The sequence below is a fragment of the Tetrahymena thermophila genome (genome assembly GCF_000189635.1).
Source record: "Tetrahymena thermophila SB210 genomic scaffold scf_8254811, whole genome shotgun sequence".
NCBI lineage: Eukaryota > Ciliophora > Oligohymenophorea > Hymenostomatida > Tetrahymenidae > Tetrahymena > Tetrahymena thermophila.
Window position 1 is genome coordinate 1,044,992 of NW_002476567.1, and position 22,975 is coordinate 1,067,966.

At 22.1% G+C, this 22,975-nt stretch overlaps 7 protein-coding genes across 7 annotated transcripts; all 7 read left to right on the forward strand. All coding sequences in view use genetic code 6, as the record gives it.

Moving 5' to 3' along the window:
* Positions 1-286: 286 nt before the first annotated feature.
* On the forward strand, positions 287-3,333 carry TTHERM_00058660 (beige/BEACH domain protein; the record flags this gene model as incomplete). The annotated part of the gene is made up of 9 exons (XM_001007599.2): positions 287-712; positions 774-863; positions 954-1,145; positions 1,215-1,443; positions 1,503-2,008; positions 2,140-2,484; positions 2,547-2,906; positions 2,965-3,143; positions 3,207-3,333. 9 exons carry the CDS (start codon positions 287-289, stop codon positions 3,331-3,333), a joined length of 2,454 nt encoding a protein of 817 aa, XP_001007599.2.
* A 413-nt stretch (positions 3,334-3,746) lies between these two features.
* TTHERM_000058649 (zinc finger, C3HC4 type (RING finger) protein) lies at positions 3,747-5,000 on the forward strand (the record flags this gene model as incomplete). Its single annotated transcript, XM_012795509.1, has 2 exons — positions 3,747-4,484; positions 4,575-5,000. 2 exons carry the CDS (start codon positions 3,747-3,749, stop codon positions 4,998-5,000), a joined length of 1,164 nt encoding a protein of 387 aa, XP_012650963.1.
* An 805-nt stretch (positions 5,001-5,805) lies between these two features.
* Positions 5,806-8,273, forward strand: TTHERM_00058650 (hypothetical protein; the record flags this gene model as incomplete). The annotated part of the gene is made up of 3 exons (XM_001007598.2): positions 5,806-8,010; positions 8,066-8,164; positions 8,214-8,273. Exons 1-3 carry the CDS (start codon positions 5,821-5,823, stop codon positions 8,271-8,273), a joined length of 2,349 nt encoding a protein of 782 aa, XP_001007598.2. The 5' UTR covers positions 5,806-5,820.
* A 580-nt stretch (positions 8,274-8,853) lies between these two features.
* On the forward strand, positions 8,854-9,780 carry TTHERM_000058639 (hypothetical protein; the record flags this gene model as incomplete). Its single annotated transcript, XM_012795508.1, has 4 exons — positions 8,854-9,171; positions 9,228-9,331; positions 9,388-9,477; positions 9,534-9,780. 4 exons carry the CDS (start codon positions 8,854-8,856, stop codon positions 9,778-9,780), a joined length of 759 nt encoding a protein of 252 aa, XP_012650962.1.
* Positions 9,781-11,296: 1,516 nt separating this feature from the next.
* TTHERM_00058640 (PA domain protein) lies at positions 11,297-13,498 on the forward strand (the record flags this gene model as incomplete). Its single annotated transcript, XM_001007597.3, has 6 exons — positions 11,297-11,390; positions 11,606-12,001; positions 12,242-12,378; positions 12,435-12,678; positions 12,802-13,142; positions 13,205-13,498. 6 exons carry the CDS (start codon positions 11,297-11,299, stop codon positions 13,496-13,498), a joined length of 1,506 nt encoding a protein of 501 aa, XP_001007597.1.
* A 980-nt stretch (positions 13,499-14,478) lies between these two features.
* On the forward strand, positions 14,479-18,002 carry TTHERM_00058629 (MORN motif protein; the record flags this gene model as incomplete). The annotated part of the gene is made up of 3 exons (XM_001470669.2): positions 14,479-17,279; positions 17,337-17,584; positions 17,731-18,002. The coding sequence occupies exons 1-3, from the start codon at positions 14,518-14,520 to the stop codon at positions 18,000-18,002; spliced, it is 3,282 nt and encodes a 1,093-aa protein (XP_001470719.2). The 5' UTR covers positions 14,479-14,517.
* Positions 18,003-18,591: 589 nt separating this feature from the next.
* Positions 18,592-22,577, forward strand: TTHERM_00058630 (hypothetical protein; the record flags this gene model as incomplete). The annotated part of the gene is made up of 12 exons (XM_001007596.3): positions 18,592-18,704; positions 18,756-18,863; positions 18,919-19,231; positions 19,284-19,706; positions 19,756-19,844; positions 19,896-19,963; positions 20,016-20,362; positions 20,419-20,834; positions 20,895-21,051; positions 21,154-21,855; positions 21,925-22,056; positions 22,110-22,577. 12 exons carry the CDS (start codon positions 18,592-18,594, stop codon positions 22,575-22,577), a joined length of 3,336 nt encoding a protein of 1,111 aa, XP_001007596.3.
* Positions 22,578-22,975: the final 398 nt, after the last annotated feature.

Sequence of the window (22,975 nt, forward strand, 5' to 3'; positions counted from 1 at the left end):
TAAAACTTCTAAATAAAATATTTTTTATTATCTTAAACAAATACGATTTCAAAAAAATAATAATAATTATAAATTTTTTATTATCCCAATTTAAAATTATTTAAATTCTAAGATTTAAAAAAAAAAAATTGATTGATTTTTTGATATTAAGATATATGCGAAAATAATTTTGAAATCTTTATTATTTATTGGTATTATTGTGAATAATTTAAATGTTGTTTAATTTTGCATTTAATTATTGAAAAATAACAAATAAATAACTAATAATTACTAGCTTTTATCAAAAATGTTCTACTGTTTATCATCAATAAAAAAGCCAAAGAAGTAGTTCAATTTACTTCACTTGGAATCTAATGAACTTTACATACTTTCTTTGGGCGTTTCCTTAATAGTTGATTTAAATACCGAAGAGTAAAAATCATCTTTGATTCATATATTATTTGATCAAATAAATTGTTTAAATGATAATTATTTTTAGAATAAAACATTCAACCTCTAAAAATTGTTTACTAAATTAATATTTTATAATGGTAGGGTATAAGGAAAGCTTCATTTATGTAGCAGGTCTCTAGTGTTTGAACCTTTTGATATTGATTTGCCTCTTATTAAAATGAAATATTCTCATAACATTTCCCTTAAATTAATTAAAAGTGTTAATTGCCAAAAGCTTTAAGCACTACTCTAGATATAATTACCAGCTAGCTAATTAAATGTAATCTAATATAATATTATTTGAAATATTTAGAATAGCAATATCTTATTTTATGACTTAGGAAGGTAAAATAGAAAAAGAGATTTAGAAGCTATAAGGATAAAGTAATTAGGCTAGACCTTAATCACCTTTAAACTAAGATCTTAAAAATGTATGTTTAAATTTAAATTAGTTTAGAAAAATTTATTGCATTTGGATAAATATTGCAAGGATTAATATCAAATTATGTTTTTTTTAAAAGAAAAAAAAGGGAGAATTAGTAACTAGACTATATAGATAATAAAAACAATCAAGTAATAGCATTAAAGAATCATAAAGTATTTAATAATAGTAAAACTACTTCAAAGATGTCTTAATGAATGCAATTTTTATTTAGAATGATAAGCTTTTTGTAATTCATAGAAATCCTATTTCTCCTTACCTCACAGAAATAGTAAATTTTTTGATAGTTTTATATTTATTTATTTAGTTACTAATTTTTTTATTCAAAAATATTTTTTAGAATACAGACAACATAATTTTTAGCATTGACAAAACAAATACAAAAGAATAAATTATTAGATTCCTTAAGTTTTATGATGGCTTTATAAGGACAAAAGATGAAACTTTGTACATTAATTTTATCATAGAAAATTCAGTACAGTAAAGTATGAAGGAGTTTGCAGAATAAAAAAAAAATCAAGGGAAACAGATAAACTTTATTCATAAAGCTATGAAAATAACTCCAGAAGGTATTATTTATTTTTTTTTGGTTATCAATATGGTTAATTATTTTTTTTTAATGTAAAAGGTAACATTCATGGGTTCTGGACTTCAATAGGAACAAGTTTGATGTTTTGCCCAATTATAAACAGCATTGATTCTAATATTATTGAATATAAGCTATCAGATGTAAAAGGATTTTTGAAATACAGATACCTGATGAAGCATTAAGGAATAGAAATATGGTTTTATAACAAAAAGAGAAGCTTATTACTTGTCTTCGATGATAATTAAACATAATAAACTGTCTTCTCATATTTGGGAGAAGCATGCACAAAAGTATAATAGTATGGTTATAACTAAGATTAAATCACTTAACTCTGGATAAATAATTCTATTTCTAATTTTGAATATCTAATGTATTTAAATACTATAGCTAATAGATCATTTAATGATATAAGCTCTTATCCAATTTTTCCATGGATAGTAGGTGATTATAGATCTGAATCAATTGATCTAGATAATCCTGAATTTTTTAGAGATTTATCTAAGCCAGTAGGAGCTTTAAATAAACATAGACTTCAAAAGCTAAAAGTAAATAAAAATAATAAATATTTTATAATAATAATTTAGAATTTAGTTGGCTCTATTTAGCAAAACAAATTTTAATCGTGCAAAAAAATAATATCTAAATATTTTATTACAATAATATTCTATGAAAAAAGGACTTCTACACTGACATACTGAGAGAGAAATATAAAAATGCAGAAGGGTATTTATATCCAACACATTATAGCTCTCCAGGATTAGTTGTCTACTTTTTGATTAGAAAAATTCCAGAATTTGTTATTAAATTATAAAATGGCGTTTTTGGTCCAACAGATCGTATTTTTAGGGGAGTTGAGAGCACTTGGGACAACACTCTTAAGCTAGATGCAGATTTTAAAGAATTAATACCAGAATTCTATTATTCAGATGGAGATTTCTTAGTAAATAATGAAAAACTAGAGTTAGGTATTTCTCCAGAAGGAGATATTATAGATGATGCACTTATTCCAAACTGGGCTGAAGTACTTATTTATTCATTCATTAATTATTTGCTTACACATTAAATTTATTTTTTTATAAAAAGAATGTTCATGATTTCATTTAAAAAATGAAATTGTGTATTGAGTCAGATTACGTTAGTAAGAACATACATCATTGGATTGATTTGATTTTTGGATACAAGCAAACAGGAGAACAGGCAAAAAAATCCAATAATTTATTCTACCCTCTAACTTATGAATAAAATATAAACTGGAGTAAATATTAATCTCCTTATGAGAAGGCTGCCATGGAAATCCAAGTGTAGGAGTTTGGGCAATGTCCTGTTCAAGTTTTTAAAAAATAACACCCACAAAGAAAACCCAAACATATTTATTCAGGTCCTAACAATCTCCAAGAATAATATAATTTGTTGATAAAAAAGTATCAAAATTTAAAAGTAGAAGTAAAAATTAATTAAGAAATTTTATAAGCTATTTTTAAAAATAATTTTATTTAAAAAGAATGAAACAGTAAAATAGTAATTGGCTGCATAAGAAGATAATCAACAATAAAAATTGTAAACTGAAGAGATATAGTTCCTTTAAAACTAGCATGCAGTTTAATTGCTTGACATGCAAAACAAAATTAAGTACTTGTCGCAGTAAAACGAAAATCTAAAATAGTTCATAAAAGGATTTTAGTAAGTTTTTTAATTTTACTTTCTTAAAAATGTAATTTTATTTTTAACAATATTTTATAAAAGAGAAAAAATGGACCAAGAAAATAGCGTCAGCAGTAATTTTTTATAGGCAGTCGAAGATTAAAGCGGATAAGCTATAAACGAGAACGATTTTGATTTTTTAAACGAAACAGAAAACTCTACAATATGAAAAGAAAATTATTTAAATTTATTTGTTTATAAATGTTTAATTTTATTATAAAACATTTTCATTATAAAATTAGTTTTGATAAATAATCTAAAATACTATTTTTAATCATGTAATTTAATTGATAAATTGTTGAAAGGATTTAAAGATTTAAGAATTTCTATTAGAATAAATAAATTATATCCTTTGTAAAATATATTCTAAATTTTATTTAATGAAACACAAATTTATTTGCTTATTGATCAATAAATATTCAATTTAATTTTATTACATCAGATTTGTTTGTTTTTTCTAATTTTAAACAGCTATCAAATATAATTTAAAATAAATATTGTAAAATATTGTTTTTAGTCAGAAAATTCTTGAAGCAAATAATTTAAAAAGTAGTTTTTTATACAATCATTAATAGAATAAATATGGGAAACATCAATGTATTTTAGCATCTAAACAAGAGTATTGTATTTACTTGCATTATTTCTCTAGGATTTGGCATATCTGCGGTTAGGTGCTATAATGATATCTAAAAATTGTAAAAGAAAGTAACTTGGATGGAAGAATCGAAATTTTACTCTCCTTCAGAATGTAGTGAAGAATTTGATAAATTGGTTTAATAAAGAGTTAAAGAAACGAGTCAAGATAGCTAATAGCTTACTGAAAATGAATTATTATTTAAAAAGGTTATTGTTTAAGGAGCTGTTCAGTGTTAACAACCATTGTAGTCTAAAATAGATTAAAATGTTAATAATCTCATTTATAGATATAACTTTTGTATAGTCAAATACTCTAATGATGAGCTAAAAAATATTTTTGATTTTACAAAATTCGCTAACTAAAAGAAATAGAATTAGGTCTGCATGTATGTCCCAGAATTTAATTTAGTTGATGAAAAAGATTTAGAGAAAAAAATAGAAGTTTGTATAAATTTGGAACCTAAAATTTGCTAAACTTCAATTAATCACTATACATTAAGATATACTGATAGACAACTCAGCCTTTTACATAAATTTTAAGCTAAATTTTCTACTTTTGTCAATATTTTAGGAATGCTCTTTTAAAAAGATAAATACTTCAGCTTTTCTAAAGGAATAGAAATAGGATTTAATGAACATGAAATAGGCATTAAAAGTGGAGGAACTCTTGCAATTATTGGAGATGTAAACATAACTTCTTAAATTAATTTTTAATATTTATTTTAAAAGATAGATAACTAACTTATAATCAATTAATTATTTTTTTATTTTTAGGTTATTTACAATTTCTAAACTAAAGAGCTAAAAATGATCAATCCTTTAACTATCATTGGTAAAAAGGCTGATTATATTAGAAGGCTAATAACTAAATAGAAAGAAAAAAAGTTCTACTTTTATTTTTTTATCGTAATCTCTTGCTTAAGCTCTTACTACGTTTACAATTAAATTAAAAAAGCTTAAAGAGCTGGAAGAATGCTTATTAACCAATAGCAAGATTCTCTTAAAAATGTACAAAAGGCATTAGTAAAAGAAATTAATGACATGAAATGTGATTTGTGTAACGATTAAAATAAATAAATGATATACAAACCATGTGGGCATTTAGTTTGCTGTAAAAGCTGTTCTACCAGTAAGAATATCTAATTGTGCTAAATTTGTAATAAATAAATTACAGAAATCGTAGAAATTTATTTCTCTTGAAGATATGAATTTATTTTTAAAAAATTGCTTAAGTAACAAATTAAAAACAATTAATAAAAAATACTTTTAAAATATATTAAAAATTTTGAACCTAATTAACTAACTAACTGTAAATATTAATGTGGCATATTTGTAATAAAATATCCTTTTAAATATTAATTTTATCAAAATTTTGCTTCTATGGTTTATTATACTTATGTTTATAATATTTTAATATCTTAATTTTATGCTAATGATTTTATTAATTTATAAAATTAGATTAGATTTTTTTAAACAAAAAAATAAATAAATTTATTTACTTTTTAAATTAAGGGAAATAGGAATAAATAATTTTAAAAAAATATATTTTATTAGAGTTTGTTAATTTTATTTTCTTTTCATGAAGAATAGTTTTTTTATAGAAACGATATAGATATTTTATTATTTTATTTAAGAAAAATATTAATTTTTTAATGATATTTATTTATTTGCTGAAAGAATAAATAATATCAACCATTAATATTTGATCTCAAAGATTGTGAAAGTAAGCATAAATTATTAAGAAATTAAAATCAGTTTATATGTAATTTGATGTTATTTAATAAACATAAAGGAGAATTCAATTTTTAAACATAAAAATATAAAGAAAATTATGAAAATTTCTGATTCTTAAGACAACACAGCATAAATAAAAAGCGAAATTATAGATAAAAATGAAATTAACCAAGAGGAGACAGTAAAAAACGATTAGTCTTAAGTGGATAAAATTCCAAACTAAAAAAAGTTTAGAAAGCGTATTAATCTGATCAAACAGATAAATAAATAATAGCTGCAATAAGTAATGGAAGTTTATAAACCTTTAGATTTTTAGCAAGTAACTAAAAAAAATGCTAAAGATTAAAATTAAACTTCATTAAATATAAAAAACGAAATTAAATTAGATTAATAGATTTGTAGAGGATAGGAAAGCATTGGAAAACCAGCAGATGCAACTAAAGTATAAAAATCAGTTAAAGATACAAAATATTTAACAGTTATAAACAACGCAAATAATATTAATGAAAAAGTATAAGCTAAAGCACTTGATGTAAAATAAACTGCTTAAGAGAGTTAAACAAATAAATCATTTGAAGTGAAAGCTATTGTAAATTAATAATATATAAATAATTTTAAAGATGAATAGCAAAGCTAGAATAAACTATCTTCTTGTAATAGTAAGGTCACAATTTCTTCTAATTTAAGTTTTGATTTAAGTTTAGATAATACCTAAAAAGAGGAATAAAAAAAACAAGGATACTTTTATCAAAAGTTTGAAGATGACTAAAAATAAAAGTAAGAATGCTAAGAAAACATAATAAATGATTTTTAAGAATAATATTCCTCTTCCTTCTTATCAGAATGCTAATCATAATCTTCAAACAAACAAGCATAAAATAATGAGTATCAATTTGAACAGTTATCTCTTTCAAACAAATGTACAAATTCTTAATTTTTAATAGATAAAAATGACTAACAAATAAATAATTAATTTGTCAAAGGATAATCTTTTTAATCTACTCTAGATGCGAGTGGATAAATTGAATATCACAGCAATAAGAAATCTTAAATAAAAATTAACTATGCTAAAAACGAGGCACTTTTACAAATAAATACAAATTAATTGAATAATTAAAGTTAATAAAATGTATTTTAATTTGAAGATATAAAATAAGATTAGCATTTAATAAAAGATCCATTAATAATTGGCTTTGAAAAAAATTAATTGTAATAAAATGATGTTAAAAAATAGCAAAATACTTCATCTAATATTTCTTAGTACATTTAAAAGATAAAGCATCGTAAAGTTTTGTGTGATAACACAAAGGTAAATTTCTTAGACAACTCTTGTCGAATTGAGCATTTAAATGAAGTTAATTCAAAAAATAATTAGAATTTACTTGAAATTGAGTAAAATATTAAAGTAAACGAAAGCAAAAGTACTGTTAATAGCCAACCCAATAGAAAAAGAGTACTCTCTCAATAGGTATATAATAATAATTAATAGAAGTAACAGATATGCAATTATAATTTATAAAAATAAGATTAAACTTATTAATAAAAAAGTTTAACTCCAATCAGCTGCTCATAAGGAAAATAAAATTAATAGCATTTTAAAATCGAAGGACTTAAGTAAATAGATATGATTAAAAGTACAGGATTTTAATTTATTCCTTAGAAAAATGAATCTTAAGAAAAAGCTGTTAATTTAAATTATAATTTTATAATAAAATAGAAATTAAATTCAATTTAAAATACAAACTAAAATAAAGATATTGTTAGGAATGACTAAAAAAATGTTTTAGAAATAAGATTTGGCTAAAATATTGACATTGAGTAAAGCATAAATCCTTAGAAACTAATAATTTCTTAGAATTAATAAGCAAAAAATGAAAAAATTTAATTATTTAATTAAATAAACGAATAAAAATAAGTTTAAAATTATTTTTTGAATTCTTAATATGAATCTAATTAAGATCAAGCTAAAAAAATTAATCTATTGGAATAAATTAATAATATATATGACACTCCTTCATCTGTTAAAAATATTATGTAAAATATTAAAAGTAGATCAAATTCTCTTTCTCATAATTTCAAAAGCTCATAGAACTAAAAAAAAAAATAAACTGAAACTCCTAAAAATAATGAGCATTAGTAAAAAACAAAATAATAAGGATAAAACTTAAAAGCAAGCAGCACTAAAAATAAAAATAATTTATAAAATAATACCAAAAATGATGTAAAAATTCTTAATATTGATAAGTAAAATACAAAAATTAGGTCAAACACATTAATTTTAAATAATTCACCAAATTCAAATTACTCTAATGAAATTTCAAATATTTCTGGTATTAAAACTGCAGACAACAAAAAAGCTGAGAATGTAAACTTTAGAAGAAGATCAAATACAAATATCTAAAAGAATAACACTTAAACTCCTAACTTAGATTAGAAATAGAGCAAAGATTTGAATTAAAGATATACAAATCTTTTTGTAAAAATTATATTTTTATTAATTGAGAATTTATTTTTATTTAATTATTAAAAAGAACTAATTAAATCTAGACTGGAAAATATAAAATATTAAAAATTTTATTGAGTAATGTCATCCTGAAAAAATTATGTAAAGGAGCTCTTTTATGAAATAAGTAAATCAATACTTTTTTTTTGGAAATATGTATTAAAAATTTTTTAAAGTAATAAAAAAAATCAAAGTAAGTTCGATTTTTAGAAGACATAGATTTGGATATGAGTTGAATAAAATGAAAATGAGAACAAATGCAATATTTTTTTCACTTACTTCATTAAAAGAGTAAAAAAATAAACTTCATTTTAGTTACAATATTTAGGATATTTAGTAAAAACAATTTTTATTTTATTAATGAAAATAATCAAAAAATTAATTTAATTTATAATAAAATTTATATAAAAATATAATCAAATTTTAAATAAAAAATGTAAATAGTTTAAATTTATTTTTCTATGTTTATTAGTGAATTATAAGAAAAACAAAAATTAAAAATAAGTAATTAAAAAATGATTGCCTTAAATATTAATTTAAACAATAAAAAAGCTTAACTAATTTTATTATAAATTTAGAAAATATTTTTATTAAAAATAAAAAGCAAGATAAAAAAATCAATAAATAATTAAAATTCGATGAGCATTTTCAAAAAAAAAATATTTATAAAGAAATTAAAAAATGAACAAATTACTTATTCAAACTAAATAAAATATTTATTAATAAAATTTGTAACAAAAATGTAAGGTGATACAAATAAACTGAATATTATTTGATTATTGCTGCTAATTTATTTTAACATTTAAATAATAAAATATGAAATTAATTTTAAAAACACTAATCTAAATTAGTATTTTAAAAAAGATTTAGGTATTTATTTACAAATAATAAAAACATCTACCTAATTTTTAAATTTAATATTTTTAAGACAATATGTTTTTTTTTAGCAAAGACAACATAACATCAAAAGGAGAAAGCGAAATTGAAAAAGAAATAGAGAGGAAAAAAAAGTAGGAATAAGAATAAACAAAGATTTTCTATGAGAAATTATAATAAAAGATGATTTAAAAAGAAGAATTTTAAAAAAGATTTTCAGAATATATGAACTAATATTCAAATGAACATAAACTTTATGTAAAATTTAGTCATCACTCTAAATATGAATTTTTATTTAAAAACTATAAATTAAGTTCAATACCTTGTATGAGATTAAAGATTATATAGCCTCAGAAGAAAAGAATAATGCAGAAACCCTTAATTCTATTAAATCATTGGCAATACACACAAAATACTTGTATTTAAAATTAAAAATGGTGTAATTGAGTTATATTAAACTTATAAAATTAATAGAATTATGAACACTTCAGATTACAAAAAACTTATTAAGTATCTTGAAAATTTTCCTAATCTTAAAGTATTATGGATTACTATTAGCGTAGCGTAAAATAATTCAATCCATAAAAAAAAATACATATTATAAATTATTTAAATACTAGAACTTTTGGGATTGATAAATTAAATTGTGATGAAAGCTCTTTAGAATTGTTAAGATTATTTATTTTAGAGAATTTTAGTAATTAGCTTGAGGCTCTATATGTAAAATTCAACTTTGACTCTCATGACTCTTAATGGAATAATAGAAAAAAGACTATTTAACAGATTATAACTTAATGGGATGATACATTTGAAAAGAAAATTGCCATTTACAGATGCGATTATTAATTTCAAGGTCTACTAATATGAGTTAACAAATGAATGAACCAATTTCAAAAATTAAATAAATTATCAATGTAACAAAAAAGTTAAAACAAATGAAATAAATTTTCAAACTAAATAATAATAATAAATAATTTTCATATTTAATAAATATATTTTGAGTTGTAAATTATTTTATAAATTTGAATCTTATATATCATAAGATTTCTCATCTATTTAATCTAAATAAATACTATAAATATTTCTTTTATTTATTAAATACATAAAACTTATCCATCCATAATAATTATATTACATTTTATATAAAAAATAATTGATGAAATAGAAAAAAAATTTAATTATTATTAAAACTATTTTATTTTTATAACTTAATTTATTTTTCATTTTTAAAACTGTTAAAATTTAACAAAATCTAAAATAAAATGTAGTAAAGCATGACAAATTTTTATAAGACCTTAATTATATTTTATTTAAAAACTAAAAATCCAATTAACAAAATATTTGTTAATTTCTTTATAATTAAAAATATTTTATTTTTTAAAACTTAATTTTTATTTTATATTTTGAAAGCAAGTTAAAAATTTGTTGAAATTTAATATAAAATATATTATTTTTTAAACAAAACTTAAAAAAAAGATCTATAAAATATACTAAATCTATATATGATATTATCTTATGGATTATGAGTAAAATTTTTCTATTTGAATAATTTTGACTCATAATGTGTAACATGATTCTAAAAATAAAATTTAGTTTTTTGAAATTAAGTTTATCAAAAATAATTAGATCTAATTAATATTAAAAGAAATATTAGATTAATAAATTTATCAATTTTTGATAAATTAATCTTTTCTTATGCGTAATTTTACATCTTGTAAATATTATATTTTCTCCTTTAATGAGTAAAATCTAGCAATGTATCTTTGATTGTGTGTATTGATTTATTTGCTAATAATTTAAGAGTTTAATTTAATAAGAGAAAGCATATGTTTAATAAAAATGATTATTTTCGATTGATATCGTCCAAATAAATTTTTTATCAATATTTGTTAAATAAGCAGATCACTTATCAAAAAATAAAAGATATTAGGAAATATCTTCTCTTTTTAGTGAATTTGGTGATTAAAAATCTAATAATTAATGAGAATGAGAGAAAGAGAAAACTAGCTTTAAAATATAAAAAGAAAAAAATTAATGTTAGTTGGAATGGAACATTAGGAAACCTTATCAAACAAATTTTAGTAAATTTTGAATAGGATGATAAGAAAAATAGGATAAAAAATTTTTATAAAAGAATGTAGATTTGATACGTGAGATTAAGTAAAATTAATTGATAAAATAAAAGAAATTAGATTAATCAGCAGAAACACATACATACAGAAAGACAGACAGACAGATAATTAATTAAGCGAGAAAGCAAAAAACAAACAAATAGTTTGTTAAATAATAAAAAGAATGAAAATTAATTAACTATATTTAATCATAATAAATATAATCTAATTAAATATTATTAGTGAAAAATTAATAAAATAAAAGGAAAAAGATGTAAAAGGTTATTCTACTAATCCTTTTGTCATTGGTAGTCATTTAAGCTGAAGACACCTATTTGAATGTATATAGCAAAAACCAAAAATATTGTAAAATATTTGACCTTTACTTACTTTTTCTCCATAATGCACGATGATATTTTAATTTTTCAAAATATATTAAGATCATTGATTGATTGATGGATGAATTTTTTATTTGTTTTTTGCTTTTTTGTAAAAAAGCTTTTTATTCTAATTTTTCATTAAATAAATTTGCTCTGTTAGAGAGCTAATAAAAAATATTCAAATGTCTTTTGTATATAAAGCATTCAAAGTATCACTTGCTAATTTCGGTTAATTCAGATATGGACATACTCTAACTGGAAGAATACAAATTGGAGCAAACTACACTTATTGGGGAGATTAAGTTGATATGAATAGAATAAATAAAACAAGCAATGAATACGTTAAAGTCAATAATACAAATTTGTTTGATAAGCCTAATGGTGTAAAGCTTGATACATCTGGATGCAAATCTTACTAACAATTCAACGATGCCTACATTTAAAGTTATGGGTCTCCAATTTATATAGTTGACAGAGGTTATTGCACCTTTGTCAGAAAGGCAAGTCTTGCAGCTAAAACTGGCAAAATGTTAATTATTATTGATAATAGTGATAATGAAGATGTGACAGAATCTATCATGGGTGACGATCTTTCAGGTAATTTAATCTTTCACCATTTTTTTTTCTGTTTGCAACAATATTTATTTATCTAATCATTTACTAATAATTGATTGAATAAAACAAAATCAACTTTAAACAAACAAAACCTAAAAAAATAAAATATGTTTTCAAAGAAGCTTTACATAATTTTATTTAGAGAAGAATATGGAATATAAGCAGAACATTTATTCAAATTTTTGAATATTATATAGTTATTTATGATAAATTTTTAAATAGGTGAAAAGGTAAGGATTCCAGTTGTCATGATTTCAAAAAAAGACGGTTAAAAAATAAAAAGTTTACTTGAAGATGAAATGAGTTAGGATCATTTTGATTCAGATTTGATGGTTACAGCTTCAATTAAATTCTATAAGGTAAAAATAAAAACAATTTCTGAAGCATAACTTGATAAAATATTTATATTTAATAGCCATTCAGTAAGTAAAAAAGTGAAGTTCAATATTGGATGCTTCCTGCTGAGCTCGATAGCTACAAGTTCTTATAAAACCATACCAGCTTCTTGTAATACTTAGTATAATAAGAAAAACTTGTTTTTGAACCTCACTTTGTTCTTTTCCGTTGCAATGAAGATTGTTAAGCTAATTACCAAAGAAATGGTTAGTCAACTCAAAGCTTTTGTATTTAGGGTGGTAAGTACTGTCATCCTGATCCTGGTAATTTTACTTTAGCAATAATTAGCTTATTTTATTCTTTTAAATTTGTTGAAGTTTGAATATTTTAATATCATTTAGTATTCATTACTCATTTTAAAATCAATTTTCATTCTAATTAAAAAGATGGTAATGGACCTTTGAGTGGTGTTGATTCTTTGTAGTTAGCAATTACTGAAATGTGCGTCCAAAGCTTATTCCCATAATATTTCTTTGATTACTTTACTGAATATAATAATTGCTATGGAGGTAATTCCAAAAAATTACTTTCATGCTAAGAAACCGCTTTCAAAAGAGTAGAAGAACTAAAGCCTGATGCTAAGAAAGATAGTTTTACCTATGAAATTAAAGAATGTAGAGTGGCAGAAATAGAAAAAGGTAAATTGTTAGAATAAGAATACAAGTTATTCACTGAATAAGGATTAAAGTTCTATCCAGCTCTTTTTGTTAATGGTTCCCCTTACAGAGTAAACTATTCTTACAAAATATAGAAGAGAACGGAAAAAATAAATTTTTTATAAAAAAATAGGGTGATTTGACATTAAAAGAAAGTGCTTAGGAATTTATTTGTGAAGGTTTTGAAAACCTTAAGAATATTGATGCTTGCGAATAGTTTGAAACCCCAGAAGAAGATGGAACTAGTAGCAGCAATGATAGCAATTTTAATTATGTTATCATCACAGTTTGCATAGTTCTCTTCTTTGTCTTTTTGATAGGTCTTTTCATTTACAGAAGAAAGATTAAATTAGAAGTTCAAAAGGAATTAACCATCCAAGTAGATGCAGCCATTCAATAATACTACGCATTAAATGAAGGCAAGTGAAGCAAAAGAAAATTTGTATTTAAATTAATTTAAACTACTCAGCATTTTCTATGATTATGCAAAAGTCTTACTGTTGCATTAGTTTTTTTGAAATAATTAGATATTCATTTTAAATTACTTCTATGCTGAATCATTCTGTAAATTTAAAAATCTATGTGCATATATATTTATTTTGAATATTTAATGTATTTACTCATTTGAATTTTAATATTCTAAACAACAAACATAATTTATTTAAATTATTCACAAAAAAATAAAGGACTCAACTATTTTTATTTTTACAATAAAAAAATTAAAAATTTATTGAGTATTACATTTAATTGTTTTTTTATTTTGTAATACACACAATTCTAAAAAATATAATTTCATATGTAAAATATATTTTAAATATTTATTAATAATTTAGGGAAGTAGATTTTTTTTTAAATTGCTATTCGATTTATTTCAAATAAATAAATGGATAAAAATGATCATCTCAATTAATGATAAATTAAAATTTAAAAATAAAAGAAAAATTAATTATTTTCATAATCAAAAGTAAGTAGTTTTTTATTTTTAAGTTTAGATAAAGTAATGTTGTTTAATTAGAATTTATAAATTCATTTAAAAATTATTGATGAGAAAAATTTAAATATTTAAGTTCAATAACTTATTTTGTTGTTTTATATTTATTATTTGCAAGATTTTGAATCATTTTTTTATGATTTTTAACACAAAATTAAATATAATAAATATTTGTTTGGCTGGCTTTATCATACGGCTTATCTTGTAAGCAAGTATTTAATGGTTTATGTAAAAGATATATAAAGTGAAAATCTAAATTAATTTATCTTTAACCACAATTTTGGTGATCATGTGCCACTGATTATAAATAAATAAGGTAATTAGCTTAAAGTTAGTTTGCTTTATTATTACCAAATTAGTTATAAATTCATAATTTTTAATTAATAATAATTATTATTATTAATTAAATATAAATCAAAATCAAGTCAAGTAAGCAAGAAGCAAGCAAGCAAGATATGATGAATTTATAATAAAGTTTAAGTGATGACATTAGATGTGAAATACCAAACCACTTTTTGGATAAAGTTTAGTATGTTTGTGTGTTCGAAAATTGCACAGCAGACTAACGCTTGTGCTGCTCTTATTGTAAATTTCGTTTCCATAATCAGCACATTTAATCTTTAGTAAAGATCAGTGATTTCACAAATAAAGTATAAAAAGATGGATTAATGCTTAATATTTAGCTTTAGGAAAAAGGGAAAAAAAGCTAATTAGATTAGCTATATTGGTAAAAAATAGATAAAAAAATTAAAGATGAAATTCATTATGCAAATATGCAACTTTAAGGAGTCTTTAGCAACATAAACGCAGAAGTTTAAGGTCAAATTCATTAAATGAATCATTAAATTGATGAAAAGGCTTTAGGATAAAGTGTATTTGATTTATAAACTAAGGTGCAAAGAATAATTAATAGACCATGGAGTCATCAATCTAACCAAGCAATAGATTTAATGTCAAAAATTTATAGAGGAGACAAGTACGGTGAACTTCTTGAGGATGAATATTTTATCAGTCACAGAAACTTACAATCTATAAATAACTATTTTACAACTGTTCACATCAAATTAGAGGCTTTTTTTAAAAACATTATGGAGTAAATACCATTGATTTTCAAAGAGAGCTTTAATAATACGAATGATAATCAAAATGAAATTCTAAATATAAGAAGAAAAGAAAAAGATTAGACATATCCTTCAATAAGAACTTCTTCAATCAGGAGAGAATAAAAAGAAATTGAAGGATAGAATAATAGCTACAATATATATGATCCAAACATAGGAAATGCCAGAAGAAATTTAATGTCTACAGATATTAACAAATCTAGATAAGACCTTGACAATTAAAATACCATTGACTTAGAAAGATAAAGAAATCTAGATCAGGCTAGTTATAATAATTAATAATAATAGCGTACAGCAAGATCTATGCAAAATATAATGAATAATGGATTGAATTCTAAACCTTAGAGTGTCTTATTTAGGTAACATGATCAATCTCAAGATAAAAAAAATCATCATCATGGTGATAGCTTAGATTAGTATGCAATTTAAATGCAAAATGGTAATTAAAACAGCTATAATAGTAATAACAATGGTAATTAAGGATATTATCCTTTTGGGTAATAAGATATGTTCAGCGATTCTTAAGATCCGTATATTCGTTATTCTAGATAACTTCAATAGAGAAAAGGAAACAGCTTGCATTATAATAATGAAGCAAGCAAAGATACTCAGTATCAAAGACAAAACAATCATCATAATCAAAATCATAATGGAGAATATTAGGTAATTTAAAATGATTAATTTATTGAAAACGATATTTAATATTCTTAGTAACCCCTCAAAAAATAACAAAAACAATAATATTCTGCAGTTTCAATTAAAACTAAAAAACAATTAATGAGAAATATGGCTATTTAAAACAGATTTTCAAAGCAAGATTTAGCTAAAATGAGACTAAATTTTGCATAATTTATTATAGATAACAATAATTTACCAAGCATAAATCAGGGCGATAAGGAGATTAGGACTTTATAACCTATTGAAAACCAAAGTGTTTAAGTCAAACAAACCAGAAGCTAATAAATAAACAAGCATTTTTCTCATTCGCTAGAAGATATTTATGAGTAAAATAAAGATAACTAAAGTTAACCTGTTATTTAAGAAAGATAAAGAACAACATCCTTGATTCTTATCAATCAGAATAGAAAAAATAATTCAACTTTAATTCCTCTTTTACCTGTGCCTGAATTAAATGATAAATCTATAAAAAATAAATAAAAAACCAACTCTTTAATATCAAAAAAGAAGAAAAAATAAATATTTCCCTATCTCCGCCCAACAATTTATTATGAAAGTCCAAAAAGAGAAAATAAAAATATTATTAATAATAGCTGTATTATTCATACAAATTTAAACAATTCTCCTGCTTAATATTCTTTAAACTCTTTTAGATAGTGTAATTATTGCTTAAATATTATTAATTAAAAATAAAATTAGGGTTATTAAGCTCCTAAGAGTCTTAACTAAATTGAAGATTAATAAGAAAACAGCCATTCTAATTTTAATAACTAATATGAAAACTCTTCTCCAGATAGGTCAGAAAAAAGAAATAATTAAAGTGTAAATGACTCATTGCAAAACATATAATTTGATAGTCCTTCAAAAAGTAAAATAGAGAGGAGCTCAAATAATTAAATGAGTATTATATTACCTTCTGATGCTAATAAAGACTTTGTACCGTAGGGATCTAAAATGTATCTTCCTTCTGAAAATCAACTTGAAAAGTAAGAGTCACATATAAGATAGCCTCCATAGTAAAAAAATTTTGATCATTGCAAATTACCTGTGTAGTCTGCTCCATATGATTTGATCCAAAAACCAGTAGAAACAGATCAAAAAAATATAAAAATTAACTAGCCTTAAAAAGATTGGGTTGCACAAAAGAGTTTGCCAGAAAATTTTGTTTAAAAAAATAAATTAAAAGAAATTTAAGCTAAATGTGGCTTTGTTAAAATACCAGATACAAATTAGAACTAATCAAGATTAGGATTGATGAAATCAGTAAAAGGTGAAAAATATTATGAAGGGGAGTGGCTTAAAGGAAAAAGACACGGAAAAGGAACATTTTATGACGAAGATGGTAGTATTTATGAAGGCGAGTGGAGAGATGATTAAATGACAGGGAAAGGAAGATTAATTTTGAAAGATGGCTAACAGTATATTCAATTATTATTTAATTTCTAAAAGATTAGCATATTATTTATGTAAATTAGATATGAAGGAGATCTTCTCAATGGAGTATTTGATGGTAATGGATATCTTAAATATCCAAATGGATAAGATTATATTGGTGAGTTTAAGTAAGGAAGATTAGAAGGAGAAGGTAGGAAAAATTGGAATAATGGAGCCTATTATGAAGGTTAGTTTTTAAATAACTAGAGACAAGGCTTGGGAATTTTTATGTGGAAGAACGGAAGTTTTTATCAAGGAAACTTCAAAAATAATTAATTTAATGGAAATGGTAATTTAATCATTCAGTTTGTTTTATCATTTAATCAAAAAATCATTTGTTTATTTTTTCTTAAATTAATTCTTGTTTAATGATAGTTGATGTTTATTATTTCATTTATTTGTATTTTATATTAAAAATTTTAAATATAATATTAGGGTATTATTAGTGGGAGAGTGGAAGATTATACGAAGGAGAATGGGTAGATGGTAAAATGGAAGGTAAAGGAAGAGATATTTCAGACCAAGGACATGTTTATGAAGGTCAATTTAAAAATGATTAAAAAAATGGTTATGGTGTGTATGTTGTGAGTGAGAATAAGATTTATAAAGGAAATTGGCTAGATGATAAACCACATGGAGAAGGGGTAATGATTGAAAAAGGTATAGAGAAAAAAGGAATTTGGGAACATGGTATAAAAAAGAATTGAAAATAAAGCTTGCTTAATAATTATTTATCAATCAATTTTAGTAAAAGGCTTCTTATATTAAATAGATTTTAAGATTATAAAAGTAGGTTTAATCGTTAAAAATATTTTTTAGATTTGTTGAAAGAAAAATAAAAATTCTCTCATCGAAATAGAAATATTTAAATTTTGTATTAGTTATTTATAAAATTATTTATTTTGTTATTGTTATAGTTTAGTAATTTAATATATTTTCAATTTAATATTTTTTGTATCAAACGAATATTTAATTGTGAATTTATTTTTTATTAAGTTTTTTTTACATTTTGTAATTGATATTTTTCATTATTATTCAGAAAATAAATATTTTCGGCTAATATTGACCAATAAAATAATTCACATATTATAGTAGTGCATGAAAAATTAAAACGATTCATTTTATTCTTACCAGAGAACTAACAGTGGAAAGATGAGAAGTTTAAATGACTCCTTCATCAAAATATAATCTAATAGCTAGTCTAACATTCCTTTGAATTTTAGCAAAGTTCAAATTAGGCCTTCTAGTCGACCAAAGTTTCCTCAAATTAATAATATGGTACATTTTAAATTATATATGATACATTTTAAAAATATTATTTTAAAAATAAATTTATAGAATTAGAATGAAACAGGTAATAGAAGAAGTAGAATAAAATCATTAGTTGACGGTTAATTCTCAACAGTTGAGTATTTCTCATTCAGTATATTTTGAAAAATTTAATTGAAATTTATAAAAAGCAATAATATTAGCTATTTTGAAGGACAAAAATCGACTTAACTAGCCTAAGATAGTAAGGAATTCAGTACTTTTGAGAAAGACATGAGCAATCTAGAGGTATTTGCTAAGTAAATACTAATTTTTTTTAAGCTCAATGATATTGTATAATATATTTATTTACAGATTAAAGGATGTAGAAGGTAGGATGATTGATTAAAAAGCAGAATTAGAAAGAAAAATATATTAAATTACTGTAAAAACTGATGGTTTGAATATTCAAAGTTAAATGAAAATGTTTGAAGATTAGATAATGGATAAAATGTATCAGTAGTTTTAAAAAATGAGATAAACAGAATAAGAAACAAGCTCAATTTAATATAAATCTTTGGAAAGTGAATTAAATAGTCTTAAAAATTAAATAAATCAGTTAAGACTAGGCATCGATGAATAGAAAAATTAAAATCAATAATTAAAAAAAATAGTTTAAAACTAGCAAGTAAGTTTGAATTCAAAATAAGTTAACTTTTAATTTAATATATTTTAATAAGGATAATCAGTAAGGATAATTAGTGCCTTATTAGTAGAATATTTTAGATACTTCTCAAATGTAAAGAGAGTTAATGATAACTCTGAAAGAGTATATAAATGAGTAGAACAGGAGGAGAAATAATTTAGATATAGATTATGGTAGAGAATTTGAGCAAAAGATGGCAGGTTTGCAAAGAGAAATGATAGATAGATTCAATAGGTGGAAATAAGAGATATTTTAATCTTAAGATATGTTTAAAGACTAGCAATCAACTTTAGATAAAATTAAATTTGAAAAAATTTAAGAAGAAACAGCTTAGTTAAAAGATTTAATTGCTCGTTAGGAAATTTCTATTAAATAATTTAGCGAAAGAAAACCTGTTTAAATTGAATAAGTGCAAATGGACATATAAAATTAATTAGAAAATTTAAAAATTGAAATTGTAAAAATTAAATTGAAATAAATATTTTAATAATTATTTATTCTTTAAGCAAAAAGAAGAAAAAGAACTAATTTCAAGTGAAAGCAAATTCGTCAAAATCTTCTAAGAAAGTATTGAGCAGCTCTCAAGAATTGTTAAGTAAAAATTATTTTGATTTTATTTAATTTTACTTGATTTTTATTTAAAAAGGCTAAACAAAGAAGAATTGAGTGCTAATTAAGCATAAGGATAGACTTTAATAAATGATGTTGTGTCAAGTAAATATCATTTTAGTAAATATATGACTTGTTTTTAATTTATCTTTTTAAGATTTAAGAGTAAATGTAGAAAATTTTAAAGATGCAATACTTACAAGGATGAGCTTATTAGATCAATAGAGTACTTTTTTGCTAAAGAGTGATTCAGATAATAAAAAAAACATTGTAGATCATTTTAAAGATATCAACGATAAACTTGAAAGAAAGTTTACGATGGTTGAAAAATGGCAATAAGCTATTAATTAAGAGCTTGATGTGTATACAAACACTTAAAATGAAAAAATCAAGGAAATAGAAAATTAGAATAATATTTGGAAAAAAGAATTCGAATAAAAAAATCACACTATTTTTGTTGAGATTTCAAACACCATGAAAATTCTCAAATCAGATTTCAGTAAAGTAAAATTTTTAAGTGAATCTTTATCTAACATTAAATAATTTATTAATTGCTTCAGGAATCTCAAAATACAGACAATAGGTTAAATGATCTAATGCAGAGATCAGTTAGTAATTAAGTTATGAATGAATAAATGGTTGATAATCTAGCTGAGCACACTAAAAGAATGGATGAGAAAATCTTCTTTGAAATAAATTAAATAAAAGAAAAAACTAAATATCAATTGTAAGATTTAAAATTAGAAATATCAGAAAACCACAAAAGAGATGATAAATAGCTTGAGAATAAGATAGCTCTTTAAATTCAATAAAAATCTTAAGAAATAACTGATTAAACAGCTTAATTAATTAAAGAAACGTCTTAAAAATTTGAAAAAAATTTCATTTTAGCTGACAAAATACTTGCAAACAACTTACTAGCAAAAATTGAAGAGAATTATGAATTAATTTTGAAAAATCTACAAAATCACAGAAAGTAAAAAATTTATTTTTGATGCTCATTTATTTAATATTATTTTTTGTTTTATAAATAAAGTGAAACATAACAAGAAATCATTAAAAATGACAAAATTATTTAAGAGCATGGTAAAAAGGTAGAAAAGCATAAAACAGAAACAGATCTCAGTCTATCAAAATTCCAAAAAGATATTTTAGAATAAATTGCTTTAAATACTCAAGAATCAGATAATAAAGTAAAATATTTATTTTTTTATTCAAAATTTATTTAATATTGAATATTTGTTTGAATTAAAAAAAATTAATAAATTAATTTTGATAAAATTTTTATAATTTAGATAAAAGAAAAATTAGAGCTAGAAAGGAAGATAACAAATGTAGCCTTGCTAAAGTAAGAAACAAATGCAAATAGTAAAATAGAAGCTTTAGGTGTCAAATTAAATGAAGATTTAAACGAATAAAAGAATGATATAACTAAATAATTTAAAACTGAATTGCATGAAATTGTGCTAAAGAAAATTATGTAAAGCATTGATGAAGAAGTTGGTTAAAGGAAAGAGAGTCTTTAAAAATTAGATACAAATATTTAAAATACTAAAAACATGCTTTTACATACTTTAGAGTAGAAGGTAGAGAGCAATAAAGCTCTTACAAGAGCTCTAATACAATCTGAGTAGGTAGAGAGATAAAAATAACATGAAGATTCAATGAAAATTTTGAAACTATCACTTGAAACTAGTGAAAATAACTTAAAAAAATATATTGAATCTGAGTTATAAAAATTACAATATGAGACTAGTAACTCGCTAAAACAAATGGATACAAAAACTCTAAAAATATAAACTGACTTACTGAAGTAGATGGAGGTATTAAGGAATTACATTGATGATACATCTATAGACTTATAAAATCAAGTATATCTTTAGAAATAGTTTAATTAGTTATCTATACATCAAATTGACGATGCCCTTCAGCAAGCTGAATACCAGTTCGTGTAATGCTTCCAAAAAATAGAATTAGCAAACCTAGAATAGGTTAAGGTATCTTTAGTTTAATAAAATTAATTATGTTTTTTAGTTAATATTGTTTAATTTAAATAATTTGTTTAGCTTCACTAAGAAATTTTAAGTAACTCTAAAGATTTAGATATGTTTATAGAGCAAACAGAGCAAAATTTTAGATAATTTGAGGACATTATTAAATTGCATGAATAAAAAGATACTGAAATTAGCGAAAATATTGTACAGTTATTAAATTTATTTTTAAATATTTATTTATTTTACTTTAATAAAAGAATTAAGTCAAAGCTTAATATTAATAAAAAATTGATTCAATTTTATAGGAAAACATACATAATTCTTAGTTGCTTAAAGATTAAGGCTTAAAATTACATAATTTAGAGACAAGTCATGCTAAAGAATCTGAGCAGTAATAAAAAATGTAGCTGTAAATAAGTAGTGTGGAGTAAAAAAATACTGAAAACTATCATTAAATATAAAAACATTAGCAAGAATTAAATGAAATATAAATTTAATTAAAGCATGATTAAAAACAAAATAATTAGCCTTAAAATAGAAGTAATTCTTAAGTTGATAACAAAGACAACAAACATAATGGAGAAGGAGATAATAGCTAAAAAAATAACAATCACCAATAAGATTAAAATGATGATAATCATAAATAGCAATAAAAATAAGAACATTAGCAACAATAAAATTAACATTAAGAAAGCAGTCAAAATTAAAATAATAATCATAAGTGAATAATATTTTTTATTAATTTAAGAAGGTTTGAATTTCTGATAAAGATAAAAAGTAAATCTAAAAAGGGTGAATACTACTCAAAGTAATGCAGATATAAATATTAATTAAAACTTACTAATAATGTAATTTGTATGTAAATAGTTGAAAGTAAAAGTATTTTGGTAAAAGTAAACCTTATTTTACAGTAGTTTTTTATTTATAAAGTATTTATTTTTTTATTTATTGTCTTATTTTCAGTGGGTGTGTGTTTTTTTTTAATTTTATAGATATTATTTCTCAATTCAGCTATCTGTTTAGAAAATTGAAAGCTATTCATTTGAAATAAGTTGAAAAAATTCTACTTTCAATTAAAATGTTTTTAAATAGTTTAATAAAATTTTATATATTTATTAAAGAT